Source organism: Corvus hawaiiensis, chromosome 24, assembly GCF_020740725.1.
Source record: "Corvus hawaiiensis isolate bCorHaw1 chromosome 24, bCorHaw1.pri.cur, whole genome shotgun sequence".
Classification (NCBI taxonomy): Eukaryota; Metazoa; Chordata; class Aves; order Passeriformes; family Corvidae; genus Corvus; species Corvus hawaiiensis.
In genome coordinates, this window is record NC_063236.1 from 4,995,956 (window position 1) to 5,010,628 (window position 14,673).

The following is a 14,673-nucleotide window of genomic DNA, read 5'->3' on the forward strand; positions in this document are numbered from 1 at the left end:
CTCCTTCTGCACCAGCCCATCCCCTGGACTCCACAGGGGAAAAGTCCTTTGGTGAACATCCAGCTTTCAAAGCAAAGTAAGTCCTAAGCTCCTTGTGCAGAAAAAGAAACAATGCCCAGTGGTTTCTCACCCTTAGAAATCTGGGGCCATTCAGTTGGGCTGGGCTATTCTCAGAGTCTGTGTCCCACCCCAGGACAGGGCCAGGAGCTGACCCTGCTGTGAGGACCCTGCAGCCCAGCACTGAAGCTTGGGGGCACCAGAAACACCCAATGCCAACAGCACTCTGGGGTCTGCAAAGCAAACTGCCCCCAAAGGCAGGGGTGCCCCAGCTCTTACCTGCTGTGCACACTCTCCACAAACGTCCCACTCCTGGTCTTGAGCTGATCCACCTCCAGCCTCAGCTTGTCGATCTCGTCGGACAAACGCCGCTGTTTGGGGGATGAGACAGGCAGGGCTTGGGTTTGCTCTGGAGAGCTGCCAGGTTTGGGGCAATCCACATCCTTGGCTATTCCCACGTTTACATTCCCTTTTCAGATCCCCAGCCCAGGTTAAAGCATCTTGGCCACATCAGTAAAGAAACAGCTCATGCAGGCACAGGGAGCGAGGGTGCTGGGGAGGGGGGGTCAGGACAGACAGACACAGGTGCTCAAGGAAAGCTGCTTTGGGAGACAAAGGAAAACAGGTGCCACGTGGGTGCTCTGGTTCTGCTCCAGACTGCACGTGTGTGCTCCCTTGGCAAGGGACCAGCTGTGAGGGACCCCCCAGCCAAACTTGCTGCTGGCCCTGTCCCTCCTGCTCCCAGCCCCATCCCCACAGGGAAGCTGTGCCTGCACCCAGTGCTGGGAGATGCCGGGGGGAGGCTGCAGATGGACAGGGAGGGAGGGAGGGGAGAAGGGATCTCCTGGGCACAGCAGGGTCCAGTCTGGGGGACAAACAGGCTGAGCCAGGCTGGGCAAAGCGCCAGCAGTGTCATGTGAGTCCCCGAGCTCTGCCCTGCCCAGGCCTGAGCAGCCAGGCTGGGAAGCACAAGGAATAAGCACACGTCCTCCCCACAGGCAAGTGGGAAAGCAGCCCCTGATCCCCTGAACCATGCGTGAGACACGGGGCACACCCCAAAAGGGGCACATGCCAAAAGCTCCCGTTGCTCCACAAAGCCGCGTCCCTCCAGCTTTCAGCAAGGCCACCAGGGGTTCATGCAGACCCTCCTGAGATGCTTTATCTGAGAGCAGGCTGTGAAGGCCTACGGGGCCTCTGCAAGCTGGGCATGGGGCAGATCTCCCCCCCTCTGAGGAAGCCTCAGGGGCCAAGGGAACGTGGCTGCCTGAGCCCTTCTCTAGGCACGGGAGAAGCCACCCCGGCCTCGCCGCTGTCCCCGGTGGGCTCAGGGATGGCTGAGTGTGACAGCAACAGGGAGGTGGGACCCAACATGCCTGGTGGGGAACTGAGCTGGGGCTCTCCGGGGAGGGGCGTGGCAGCTTCCATCCAGCTACTGCGTGGGTGAGTGTGCGGCCTCCTGCTGCCAGGTGCTCTGGGATCCCAGCTCCTCCCAAACTGGGGCATTTTAGGAGAAGCGAGTGCCCCTGGCTGGGGGCTGGGAGTGAGACAGCGCTGTCACTGGGGCAGGTCCCTGCAGCCACATTTACCTTGTCATGCTGGTGTTCCTCTATCTGCTTTTGGGTATTTTCCAGCTCTTGTAACAACGTATTCTTTAAGAAAAAACAAAGAAAATAAAAGGGAACAAAAACAGGAAAGAAAAAGAGAGACCGTTTAGGAAACAGCCGTGCGGCCTCCCAGGAACGGCCAGTGTGGAATTCCCGTGTGGTGAACACCTTGAAGAGGCTCCCTGGGCTATTCCTCACCTGCCTGTGCACAGGTCTCCTCTGCAAAGCTCCTGCTTCTCGAGCAGGGTGGTCACAGCTCAACCCCTGCCCCACTCCAGGGCCGGGCATGGCTGTGGAGGGCAGTGAGAGATTTCATGGACAGGGCTTGAAGGTTAGGAAATATGTCTGAGAGGAGAAACCTCCTCGAGGAGCTGGATCAAGGGGAAAAAGGTCCCTTATATCTAAGCTAGGGAGCAGGCAGGAGGGAAAGGAGATGTGCTGATAGAATCACAGAATCACGGGATTGTTAACATTGGAAAAGCCCTCTAAGACTGAGCCCAACCATTCCCCCCAGCACTGCTGTGTTCACAGCTAAACCATGACCCCAAGTGTCACATCCATGGTTTTGGAACACTTCCAGGGATGGTGACTCCACCACTGTCCTGGGCAGACTATTCTAATGCTATAATTCTTTCCTTGAAAATTTTTTTCCTAATAACTAATCTAAACCTCCCCTGGAGAGTTTGTAACTGCCTGAATTAGTACTCATTTTTGGGAAGTGCTGGCAGCCAAACAGGATCATTTTTGTGCGTGAAAGACCTGGAGAAACTCTCAGGGTGGGCCAGTGCTGGCACAAAACTGGGGAGCAGGCAATGCCCTTCACAAGGTGTCACCACTGTGATCACTGCTGCTTGCTGGGGTGGGATTTGGACTCATCCCAGCAGGTTGGGTCCTGCTCTTTATCCAGACTGATGTGCTGAATGACTGGACACGCTGGCACAGCCACATTTGGCTGGGGACAGGAGGAGCAGAGCAGCGGGGGGCCAGAGCCAGCCCTGGAGGCAGCAGCTGAGGGCAGGAACCCCGAGAGAGCTGAATCACCAAGGCCTGACCTCCCACGGGCACTGCGGTTGGATCCTCGCTTGGAACCAGCTGCTCCCAGTTAATTCCATTCACACCGAGGCAGCCACAGCTCCAGGCGGCTCCTCCAGGGAAACCCAGCTCCCCAGGAGTCGGGTGGGAGCTGCTCATGGACACTGTCCTGGCTCGGAGAAGGGAAATCAGTCTGGACCTGGGGGCAGGAAGGTTTTAAGGCAGCACATGGAGGGATGGGCACTGGGACAGGATGAACGCTGCATTTTTTCCTGCAAAATGCAGTCGGGATGCTGGGCACAGGTGGCATCGGGGCTGCACCGGCAGAGACACAGGGAGGTGAGGGAACGGAGCAGGACAAATCCTGCTGCTGTGGGAGGTGGTGGGGAGGGGGACTCTCCGGTCCAGGCGACCGGAGCAGTTCCCTGTGCTCCACCAGCCCCAGCACAGCCATGTCCTGCATGTTACCATTTCTCCAGCCCTGCACAGGCACTTCCAGCCCTGGGCCATGGCTGGAGGAGGCACGGAGGGGCTGCAGACCCCTCAACCCCCAGAGGACCCCTCCTCAGGCACTACCTTCTCCTCCAAGGCTGCCATCCTCTCCTTGAGGTGCAGCTGCAGCCGCTCATTGGACTCGCTCAGCAGCCGATCCACGGTGTCCGAGAGCCGCTTGTTGTGCTCCTCGTTCATCTTCTCCCGCTGGCGGGCCTGGGACAGACACAGTGACATCCGTGTCACATCCACAGGGGCTCAGTGCCCTCCTGCCATCCTGTGCCTGCTGTGCTGTCAGAGCTGGCCCACCAGGCCCAGCTTTTGGGGACAAATCCACCTCTTGCAGCACTGGTTGGACCCTCTGTGGTGGCTCTGCTGCTCTCTGCCACCTCCCAGCCAGGGATGAACAGAAGGGGACAGGATTTAGGGAGATCATGCATGCCTGCCCCTTAACACAGATCCTCCTGTGTATCTGCCAGGAATATCCACACTGGGGGCACCTTCCAGACCTCAGTGGATACTGAACCTCTGGATTTTCAAATATCTGTCCTAGGGAAAAACCTCTGGGGGCTTCCCCAGAGGCACATCCATAATGTCACCTGGGTGACCCGAGAAATGGGCTCCTGCAGGGACAGCCCAGCCCCTGGCTGAGAAGCACAGAAGGGACTGTACAGCCCAGGCCACAGCAGCTCAGCTTCCTCGCCCTTTTCATCCTGCTGATCCAGGCTCGGGGGAAGAGCTGCTGGAGCCTCTCCTTCCACCCTGCATTTGGGGTCCCAGCTTGCCCCAGGGGGTGATGCTGGGAGAGGAGTGGGTGTGGAACATTAACAGCAAGTCTTGGATACCTGGGAAAGGAGAAACCACAGCAGGGTGCCATGAGCTCCTGTGTGGCTCAAGTTTAAGTGATCCTGGATGGGAAAGGATTAACCAGGCTGCTCTCCCATCCTGCTCCTGAACAGCAGCCCAGGTGTGTCCAGGTACCCAGGCACCAAGGCAAGGATCAGGACTCACCCTGGCCAGCTCCTGGTTCTTCTCCTCCAGCTGAGTCTCCAGCTGCCGGAGGTGCTCCTCGATGCTCCCGTGCCTCTCTTCTGCCTGGGAAAAGCAGAGCAGCCTTCTTGGATGATGCTCCCAAAACCATGAGGGCCCTGCTGCATCCCTGTGTCCATCTCTGCATCTCAGTCCTTCCTGGGATGCAGGGCTCTCTCCCACTGCCTGCATCCCTGCCAGGGCTCCCTGTGAGCCCAAACCAGCCCTGGCTGGCACAGTGACAGGAGCTGGAGATGCTCTGTAAGGGACTAAACACCATTCCAGAACCCAGGAAGGGCAGGGATGGCCGCATCCATCCCTCCCTCCAGGCCTGCGCCCTCCTACATCCAGCCTGGTGCTTCCTTCTCTCCTCATCCTGGAGTGGGCTCACACAAGCCAAAGGGCACCCACACCGACAGGGCCATCCCTGCCTTGGAGAAAGGGGCCAAGGGAAGGGAGCAAACCCCACATGTGCAGGACACAGCGAGAGCTTTAAAGGCGGTGCCTTGTCCCTGCAGCAGTGAGGATGGCAGGGGACAGAGAGGCAGCAGCTGGCAAGGACAGTGGGATGCCTTGTGCTGCCAGGGGCTCCATCGCTGCAGGGGGTGGCGAGACCCAGATCCTCCTCCGGTCCCATCCCTGCCCTCCTTCTCCAGGCCCTTCCCTCCCCTCCCCTCTGGTCTCTGACGTCCCCTCCAGCTCCCACCCCTGCACTTGCCTTGGTGAGCGCAGCAATGCGCTGGGCCAGCTCTGCTTCCACCTCAGGCAGTGTCTCTGCCTTTCTCATTGTCTGCTGCAGCTTCTGCTCCGCCAGCTCCAGCAGCTCCTGCAGGTGCCGGGCCTTCTCCTCGCACTGCGGGACAGCAGGGTGGGTGCTCGGCACCTCCCACCCCCAGCACCCCCTCCTGCCCCCAGCTCCCCGCGGCAGGGGGATACTTTGGGCCCAGCTTCGGTACCTGGCGGTGCAGGGACTCCTTGTTGGCCAACTCGTTCTCCAGTTTGTCGTTGAGGTCATGGATGGAGGTGGCCTCTCGCTGGGCTGCCAGGTACCGTTTCTCCAGCGTGGTGATCCTCTCCTCCATGTCCTCCTTCTGTGCCAGGGCCTGGGGGAGCCATGGGGCTGTCACACCCTGCTCTGTGACAGCATTTTGGGAACAGCAGGGCCACCCAGCTCCTTCAAGCCTGGGACACCCCGAGGCCATGGAGTGTGAAACCCCCCCTGACACGGGGATGAGGGACAGCAGAATGGCGCAGTGGTAAAGGGAGAGTCAAACTATTACAGGAAAACCCAGAGAGGACACAGGTCACTGCCCCAGGTGTCAGCACACCTGAGAGCCTGTCTGTAACCTCAGGGAAGCCCTGCTGGTGGATTTGGGGACAGTTTCCCAAAGGCAGTCGCCTCTTTTAGGGAACACCCTGCACACAACAGGAGTTCCAATCCCTTCCCAGCCCAGTGCAAGCTGCTGTGAGGTCCTGCCCCAGGCTGGGCAGTGCAGGGGGACAGGGACTCACCTCTCGGAGGTCCCTCTGGTACTTGCTGCTCATCTCTTCAGATTTGATCAGATCCTTCCTGGCGGTGCCCAGATCCTCCTCCAGCTCAGCCACGCTGGCAGCCAAGGCAGAGATTCGCTCCTTGGCCTGAACCACTTCAAAATTCTGCTTCTCCAGGAGCTCCTGCAGTTCCACCACCCGCCCGGCCTCATCATCCGGGTGCACGGAGCCGTTGGAGAGACGCTGCAAGGCACCAGAGAGGGAGGTGGATGTCGGGATGCTCCAAAGCTCCTGGGTTGTGGCATTGCCTGCAGCCACTCAAAGTGAGAATGTGGCCCTGCAGGGACTCGGTGAGGGGGTGGAAGTGGAGACGGGGTGCTCTGGGACCTCCATCAACAGCCTCCACAAGCCAGGGATGGGGCTTCTTACAGGAATGATGGAATAGGGGTGGCTGAGGGCTTCCCAGAGCATCTGGTAGAAGGTGTCCCTGCCGCTGGTGGGGCTTGGAAGAAAATAGCCTTTAAAATAGCCTCTCTTCCCATACAAACCATTCTGTGGTCTCTGGGAAGCAGAACTCCTTGGAGCACCCGAGCACGAATTCCCCCTGCTCAGAAATGGCCTGTATCCACCAGGAGGGGCATTTCCCACGGGGCCGGACCCAGGGGAGAGGGAAAAAGGTTTTCAGCACCCTGGAGCCAGCAATAAGGAGGTGGGAGAAATGACAGCCTCACTGAGCAGGGTCAGAGCAGGGCTTTGCAGGGCTCTCACCTTCCAGGGAAGCTTCGGTGCCGGCTCCTTGGGCTCCCTCTCATCGCGCTCGCCCACGGCGGGCTCACGGGCAGAGCCTTGCTGCAGAGCTGCCACCTGCACGGGCACAGGGACACAGCAGTGGGACACAGCAGAAGACACCCGGGCCAGCCACAGCTGAGGCCAGTCCTGCTGCACCCAGGGCTGCAGCGGCTCCCTGCCAGAGCCCTGCTTGTGGCCAGGGGCACCGCAGGGAGCAGGGGAGGAACAGCCCAGAGCTGGCACTGCTGGGGTCACACCTGGAATCCTGGGGACAGCTCTGGGCACCTCAATTCAGGAAGGACATTGAGGGGCTGGAGCGTGTCCAGGGAAGGGAACAGAGCTGGGGAAGGGTCTGGAGCCCCAGGAGCGGCTGAGGGAGCTGGAAAGGGGCTCAGCCTGGAGCAGAGGAGGCTCAGGGGAACCTTGTGGCTCTGCACAAGTCCCTGACAGGAGGGGGCAGCCGGGGGGGGTCGGGCTCTGCTGCCAGGGAACAGGGACGGGAGGAGAGGGAACGGCCTCAGGCTGGGCCAGGGGAGGCTCAGGGTGGAAATCAGGAAAAAATTTTTCCCTGAAAGGGTGGTCAGCTTCCCAGGGCAGTGGTGGAGTCACCATCCCTGGAAGTGTTCAAAAAACAAGCAGACGTGGAACTTCACAATATTGTTCAGTGGGCTTGAGGGTGTTTGGTCAAAGGGGGCTTTTCCAGCCTTAATGATTCCATGATTCTAAGAGAAAGCAAGTCAGAGATGTTGGGAAGGATCAGCACTGAGGGAGGTTTTCCTGGTGAGCCCTGGACCCCAGAGCTCCCTCCCAGTTCATTTCACTGGTTTACAGCCAGACAGATCCCGAACCCAGTGCAGCAGGAGCAGGGCATAAACACTGGCACCGTGTCCTGCTCTGATAGGGGAGGATGGGGAATGGTCCCCGCAAGGAGAGGGGCCTGGGAGCCTGGGAAATACCATGAGACTTATCCTAGGAACTGGAAAGAGGAGCAAAAGTTGGCTGGCAGAGGCTGTAGGAATGGCTCTTTCCTTTTGGGAGTAGTGGCTGGGCACAAACTCCAGGAAGGAAAACAGAGTTCATGTCTATTCAAGAACACTTATCCCTGGAAGTGTCCAAGGCCAGGTTGGACAGAGCTTGGGGCACCCTTGGATACTGGAAGGTGTCCCTGCCCATGGCAGGGGGTGGGAATGGATGAGCTTTAAGGTCCCTTCAAACCCAAATGAGTCTGGGATTCTGGGATTCTGGGATTCTGGGATTCTGAGATGACCATGGCTGGAGGTTGGAGACAGCGAAGTCCCAACCCCAGGACTCCAGCAGGGAAGGAGATAGGGGATGCAAGATGAGGTGCTTGAAGCAGTGTGGTTTGGGTCTCTGCCAAATCAGGGCAAGTCCCAAGTCACCCTCATCCCCCTGGGATGATTCAGATTCAGGTTGTTTTTGTCAGTGACACGAATTTCAAACAGCAAACAGCAGGGAAATGTCACCTGCGAGACAAAAGGTTTTCAGAATCTTTACAAGGTTTCCTTAAATACAGACAAACCTTCAAGTAAACAGCAATTTTAGAACAAAAGCCTTACATCAAACCCGACCAGATGCAAATACCACATGAATTCCCAAAGGTAGTGGGGAGCTTTCCCAGCCCAGCAGGTTCCCTTACCTGCCGATGGGCATCCACCAGCTGCTCCTCCAAGGTGGCCACTCGCTCCAGGGCTGCTCGAAGGCGTTCCCTCACCTGTGGGTGGGTGAAACAACGGGAAAGGCTGTTATTTATCTGGGATGAGGGTGTCCAGGATTTAGGCACGCTCCCAGGCCTGTTTGTTGGGCTGACAGCCAGGCTCAGGTGGATTCACAGGTCCAGGATCATCCAGCCCATCACAGCCGAGAGTGAAACTGTGTTGGAGACAACAGCCTGGGCCAATTCTTGGAGATCTATTGCCAGGATAGCCTGGGGAGGTCTCCTAGCAGGAGAAGGAGATGCTTGAGGCGAATGAATGAGGAGGCACAGCAAAGACTGAGCCAGGGTGCCAAATGCCACCACGCCGAGAGTGACCTGGGGGAGTTCCCTCTCCTGACAGTCTCAAACCCAGAGCATGCACTGGGCAGCCCCAGCAGCTCCTCAATGCAGCTTTGGGATATCCAAGACACTCCTGCTGAGGGCCCCCATGTCACCTTAACAACACAAAATGGCAGGCAGGGAGAGGAGGGTTGGGAGAAGGAGAGGTCCCAGCAGCTTTCCCACCTTTTCATCCAGCGCCTTGTGATGCTCAAAGAGTGACTTGAGTGCCTTGAGCACCTCGACCTCACTGGACACCCCGGATGGCGACTGGGCCTGGCGCTTGACCACCGTCATCCTGAGGGAGCGCTCATGCCGTGACACCAGGCACTCCAGGTGCTCCAGCAGGAGCTGCAGGGGGGCGAGACAGGGGCTGTCACTGGCAGGATGGGCCAGCAGCCCCTGGTGTCCCACAGTCCCAGGAGCGAGGGCCTGCCAGCAGGGTCTGCAGGCTTACCCGGGTGTTGTTGCGCTCGGCTTTGAGCTCCGAGATCTCCTCCTCCCTCTCCAGGAGCTGCTCCCGGCAGGCGCTGAGCTCCCGCGTCAGCGTCGCAAACTCCTGCGGAGAGCAGGGCGGGCCGTGAGCGGGGACAGCGGCTGGGATGGAGCCAGCATCCCAGCCCCACTGCCGGACCTCCAGCACAGCATTTCCCATCCAAACCCAACCAGGGAGACACGGTAACACCGAGGGGAACGTGGAGAAACTGGTGGAGAGGCACAGCCAGGCCAGGAGGGGATTTATTCCTGGCTTCCCTCATGCTTTGGACAAGGAGAACACAGCATCTCAAGATTGATCCCACTTGGTTTGATGTCCAATGACACAAGGAACTGCTCTACAGCTGCAGAGGTGCTCGATGGCATTTAAAGCATTCCAGTCAAGGCCACCAGCACGTTCCCATTCCCACTGTCCCCTGGATGCAGCTCCCACCTTGGAGCCTCCCATCAGGCTAAAACTCACCACAAAGCCACAGCCGGCTAGGATGAGTCCCCTGGCCCTCAGACAGCCTCTGCCATGACCTCAGGACCTGGAATAATCCAAAACTTCCTTCCAAAAGAAAGAGGTTGCTGCCCCAATCCAGCATGTGGAGCCCCAGTGAGCTGCCTACGGGGCACCCCCAGGTCCCAAATCCCAGCTGAGAGGGATGGGGCACAGCAGGAGATGTGCCAGGTGCCACCAGCTCTTGCTGCTGCCACCGCTCCCTCCAGGGATGTGACAGCCAGCAAGGAAGAGCCATGCCCAGAGCAATGCCAAAGGAATGCTGCCCACCCAGCACATCCCTCGGGACAGGATGAAAACCACAATCACACTTGTGGCTGTGTCGGAGGGGAAGGGAAACTTGCTTTGAAGGCCCTCAGATGAAAGATGGTTCACTTTCCCTTAGAAAATGAAACCCAGGCACCTGGGTGAGCCCAGGAGCACCTCCCGTTGCTCCCAGTTGCTCTTCAGTGGTGCCAAGCCCAAGCGAGGTTTTCTTAGGGTGTGAAATGCAAATGTGGGAACGCGCCATGAATTCACACCAGGTTCAGTGTTGTTGGGAAGAATTTTAAAAGCCAAAGGATTTCAGAAGAAGCTGAGAAGGATTTGATGGAGCATTAACAAACCAAATTTCAAGAGGGGGCTGAGAGCTGTTTTACAGCATGAAATTCTTTTTCACTTTAATTTTCAGGTTTAGCAAATAAAACCCCTTCAAACCGAAGCAAAGCATTGAGGCTTAGGCAGAACCAAATGCTCTGCTCAGCTCTGAGTGAAACCTCCTGCAACAGCTGAAGCTCCGAGAAATCCGGAGCTTTTGCATCCATCTGCCCCAGCCAGGTTTTCCCTCTCCCTTCCCACATCAAACCTGTCTCACTGGTGGGGTTTGTAGCCTGGGATTGGTGGGGACTGTGATGGCACTGGTGCAGTTGAGACCCCACAGTGGGACAGGAGCCGAGCAGGTCGCAGTGAGGGGGAAGGGAAAGAGCCGCTGTCCCCATAAGCAGCTGCTTTCCTGCCTGTCACCTGCCTCAGGCCGCTGCCACCCCACACCCCTGCTCCACATCCCTGCTCCAAAATCCCTGCTCTGGCATTGCCCCAGGGCCTGAGGTCCCCAATTCCTTCCCAGACCCACTCCTGCCCCATCCATTCCCCAGAGACCACTCCAGCCCTGCAGTTATCCCTCTTCCCACCCCTTCTTAGGGACCACTCCTGTCCCCATCCATTCCTCAGGGATCCCTCCAGCCCTGGGATCACCCTGCTCCCCACCAGTTTTCCCCCAAATCTGTCACAACACCCCAAGCCTCGTCACCAACCTCTGCCATGCCACATCCCACAGCCCCCAGAGCACAGGGAACCCTCGGCAGGACCAGCTGCACCGGGGCCCCGCCGTGCCAGCGCAGCCCTTCCCGGAGCCGGGCTCTCCCCGGAGCCGGGATCGGGGTGGGATCCCCGCGGGATCGGGATCGGGATTGGGCTCGGGCTCGGCACAGCCCGGCCGCACACACGTGCGCGCTCCGCGGGTTATGCAAGCGCTGCCAGCAGCTCCCGAGCATCCCTGCGGATTAGAGCCGGGCTGGGAATACCGGCGAGCAGAGAGCGGCAGGGAGATGTGCCAGAGAGGTGCCTGTGCATCGCCTCAGATTTAGGGATCTGTCACTCCCCCAATCCCTCAATACGCCAACAGACAGGCGGCAGGGCTCCAGGAGCTCGGGAAAAGCATCCTGGCAGCCGGGATGGCCCCGGGAACGTCTTCCAGCAGCCCGAGCTGTAAATGTGGGGGACGCATCGGCTCTGGGCTCTTCCAGCACCAGGGCAGGACCCTGCGGATCCAAAGCCTCTGGATCTGCACAGGTGGAAACCTCTGGCTCTGCCCCGTGGCTGGCAGGAGGCATGGATGTGGACATGGCTGTTCTTCCCAGCTGAGTGAACAGCGCAGGGTAGCGTGGGATGGGTGGGACGAGGCATTGGAGGCAGCGAGAGGACAGCGATGGCCAGCGCTGGGGACAGAGATCGCCAGCGCTGGGGACAGAGATCGCCAGCGATGGGGACAGTGACAGCCAGTGCTGGGGACAGAGACTGTCAGCGCTGGGGACAGTGATGGCCAGTGCTGGGGACAGTGACGGCCAGTGCTGGGGACAGTGACCACCAGTGCTGGGGACAGAGATCGCCAGTGCTGGGGACAGTGATGGCCAGTGCTGGGGACAGTGACCACCAGTGCTGGGGACAGAGATCGCCAGTGCTGGGGACAGTGATGGCCAGTGCTGGGGACAGTGATGGCCAGTGCTGGAGACAGTGACCACCAGTGCTGGGGACAGAGATCGCCAGTGCTGGGGACAGTGATGGCCAGTGCTGGGGACAGTGACCACCAGTGCTGGGGACAGAGATCGCCAGTGCTGGGGACAGTGATGGCCAGTGCTGGGGACAGTGATGGCCAGTGCTGGAGACAGTGACCACCAGTGCTGGGGACAGAGATCGCCAGTGCTGGGGACAGAGATCGCCAGTGCTGGGGACAGTGACGGCCAGTGCTGGGGACAGAGATCGCCAGTGCTGGGGACAGAGATCGCCAGTGCTGGGGACAGTGACGGCCAGTGCTGGGGACAGAGACTGTCAGCGCTGGGGACAGAGATCGCCAGTGCTGGGGACAGTGACGGCCAGTGCTGGGGACAGAGACTGTCAGCGCTGGGGACAGAGATCGCCAGTGCTGGGGACAGTGACGGCCAGTGCTGGGGACAGAGACTGTCAGCGCTGGGGACAGTGACCGCCAGCACTCAGCCTCCTCTCCCCGCATCCCCTCGCTGTGCTGGCCAGGCCGTACGGACGCTCCCGCAATCAAGATTTCATGCTGAAAGAGGGGATTAAAAGGGAGCAAATCCTCTGGAGAGAGAGGCAGCCCCGGCTGTGGCCAGCCCGGCGCACACGCGGTCAGCGGGTCACAGCCAGGGGCGGGCACAGTGCAGAGCTCCCGCCAGCCCTCCCCCAGGGCAGCTCCTCTCCGAGCCCTCCATCCCAACAGGAATGCTGGCTGCATCCTGTGCTCTGTGCCCCACATCCTGTGCCAGGCCTGCAGCATCCCATGGCAAATCTAAGAGCCCTCAGAAACTGTCCCCCCTCGGGGAAAGGCTGCAAAAATGAACATTTACATCAAAAATAGCAACAGCCCTGCAGCAAGCCAGGCCAGCAGCGAGGTCAGCCGAGTACACGGCCTGAGTGTGATGCCTTCAGAATAAAAAATAGGAATAAAACACTCCAGCACCCGCCTGCAGCCACCTCCCTCAGCCAGATGCCAGTGCTGCCACCTTGCTCTGGGTCACTGGTGGGCACCAGGCGAGTTGGGGACCATGACAAGCTGTCTCCAGCTCCTGGCTGCAGTGACACACTGTGGAGTGCAGCCTCCACCCCCATCCACACATGTGCCATGGCCCTCCATCCCAGCAAAGTGGAGATAAAGAGGATCCAGACGATTTTCCTCTGCCCTGGCCATGGCTGGGAGTCTCCCAGGCGAGGCAGAGGTGCCTGCCCAGCTCTGATAAGCTGTGGGACTAAGCAGGGACACTATAAACAGATTAGAAAGTGAAGGAGAGGTGCCTGATCTCCAATCAAAGGGTGGACAGTGAGACACAGCCTGGGAGTCCCCAGGAGCCGTGCAGGAAGCCCAGCAGTCCAGGAAGGGGCCAGTTTGGATTAAAACCAAACCTCCACAGTGCAACTGACTGGGCTCGGCCCTGAGACCTGGGGTGAGAGGGAGCAGGCTGGAGGGATGGAGCAGGATGGAGGGAAGGAGCAGGCTGGAGGGAAGGATGGAGGGAAGGATGGAGGGATGGAGCAGGATGGAGGGAAGGAGCAGGCTGGAGGGATGGAGAAGGATGGAGGGAAGGAGCAGGATGGAGGGAAGGATGGAGGGAAGGATGGAGGGAAGGAGCAGGATGGAGGGAAGGATGGAGGGATGGAGGAGGATGGAGGGATGGATGGAGGGATGGAGAAGGATGGAGGGATGGAGCAGGATGGAGGGAAGGATGGAGGGATGGAGCAGGATGGAGGGATGGAGCAGGATGGAGGGAAGGATGGAGGGATGGAGGAGGATGGAGGGATGGATGGAGGGATGGAGAAGGATGGAGGGACGGAGCAGGATGGAGGGAAGGATGGAGGGATGGAGGAGGATGGAGGGATGGATGGAGGGATGGAGCAGGATGGAGGGAAGGAGCAGGATGGAGGGAAGGATGGAGGGATGGAGGGATGGAGCAGGATGGAGGGCTTCTGTTTACACTGTCAGAGCAGGGAGGGAGATCTGGAGCACCACACAAGGTATTGAAGTGGGATGTTGTGGACTGGGACTTGGATCTTCAGTCAGCACCAGGCATGTTGGGGGTTTGGGGTTTTCCTCCTTGCCTGCTTCAGTAGGGAAGGCACAGGGAAGAGCTGGAGGGAGGCCATGAACCAGCAGCATGGAGATGGCTGGAAGAGCAAGGAGAGGTTTAAGAAGGCTCCAAGGCCTGTAGCACGGCAAAGCTGAAATGCCGAAGCCCTCGGCCCAGGGCCCCCTGGTGTCCGCCGGTGCCGTCCGCAGCACAGACGGGGATGCAGCAGGATCACACCACAGCCAGCAAAATTCCCTGTTTGTGGCAGGAGCGTGGCTGCTGCTCCAACGCACCCGAGCCTGGGGACAAACCGGCTCCAGCTGTAGGATTAATGGCATTTTTAAAGCCCCTAATTGGAGTGATTGCTCCTGACGGGAGCGGCGGGGGATGTGTGGGAAGGATGCCCGTGCCGGGAAATCAGCGCTGCTGACTCGGCACGCGAGGGACAGAGCCCCATCCATCGTCTGCTCGTGCTGGCAGCCCCGTCACCCCACTTCTCCTTGTGTCCCAGGAGTGGAGCAGAACGAGGAGAAAGCCCCAAATCAGAGACGAGGGGATAAACACAACCCCGGCAGTTGTAGCATGGGATTACACAGATTAAATCCTGCTGGGTAAACCCAGGGCTTTGACCATCACCCACCCCCAGTGCTGGGCACCAGCACCTCCCAGGCCTCCTGGGTACAACACTGGGGCTCTGCGAGACCATCCATGGGGAATCGGTGTCCTCCCTTCATCAGGATGTGTATTTCCACCTGGGATTGCTCAGGGAGGAGCACTGTGCAGCCAGGAGAGCAG

At 59.2% G+C, this 14,673-nt stretch overlaps 1 protein-coding gene across 12 annotated transcripts in view; it reads right to left on the bottom strand.

Moving 5' to 3' along the window:
- Positions 1-14,673, bottom strand: part of PPFIA4 (PTPRF interacting protein alpha 4) — a 60,957-nt gene that overhangs the window by 16,255 nt on the left and 30,029 nt on the right. For 11 of the 12 annotated variants that reach the window (XM_048327846.1, XM_048327843.1, XM_048327845.1 and 8 more), the window contains 11 exons: positions 9,005-9,106; positions 8,734-8,898; positions 8,152-8,226; positions 6,474-6,569; positions 5,727-5,948; positions 5,171-5,317; positions 4,933-5,067; positions 4,197-4,280; positions 3,270-3,401; positions 1,644-1,706; positions 337-428 (listed from right to left, as the gene is read on the bottom strand). In XM_048327846.1, the coding sequence (XP_048183803.1) occupies positions 337-428; positions 1,644-1,706; positions 3,270-3,401; positions 4,197-4,280; positions 4,933-5,067; positions 5,171-5,317; positions 5,727-5,948; positions 6,474-6,569; positions 8,152-8,226; positions 8,734-8,898; positions 9,005-9,106 (1,313 nt within the window). The remainder of the gene's footprint in view (positions 1-336; positions 429-1,643; positions 1,707-3,269; positions 3,402-4,196; positions 4,281-4,932; positions 5,068-5,170; positions 5,318-5,726; positions 5,949-6,473; positions 6,570-8,151; positions 8,227-8,733; positions 8,899-9,004; positions 9,107-14,673) is intronic. The other variant, XM_048327848.1, reaches the window with a different exon arrangement.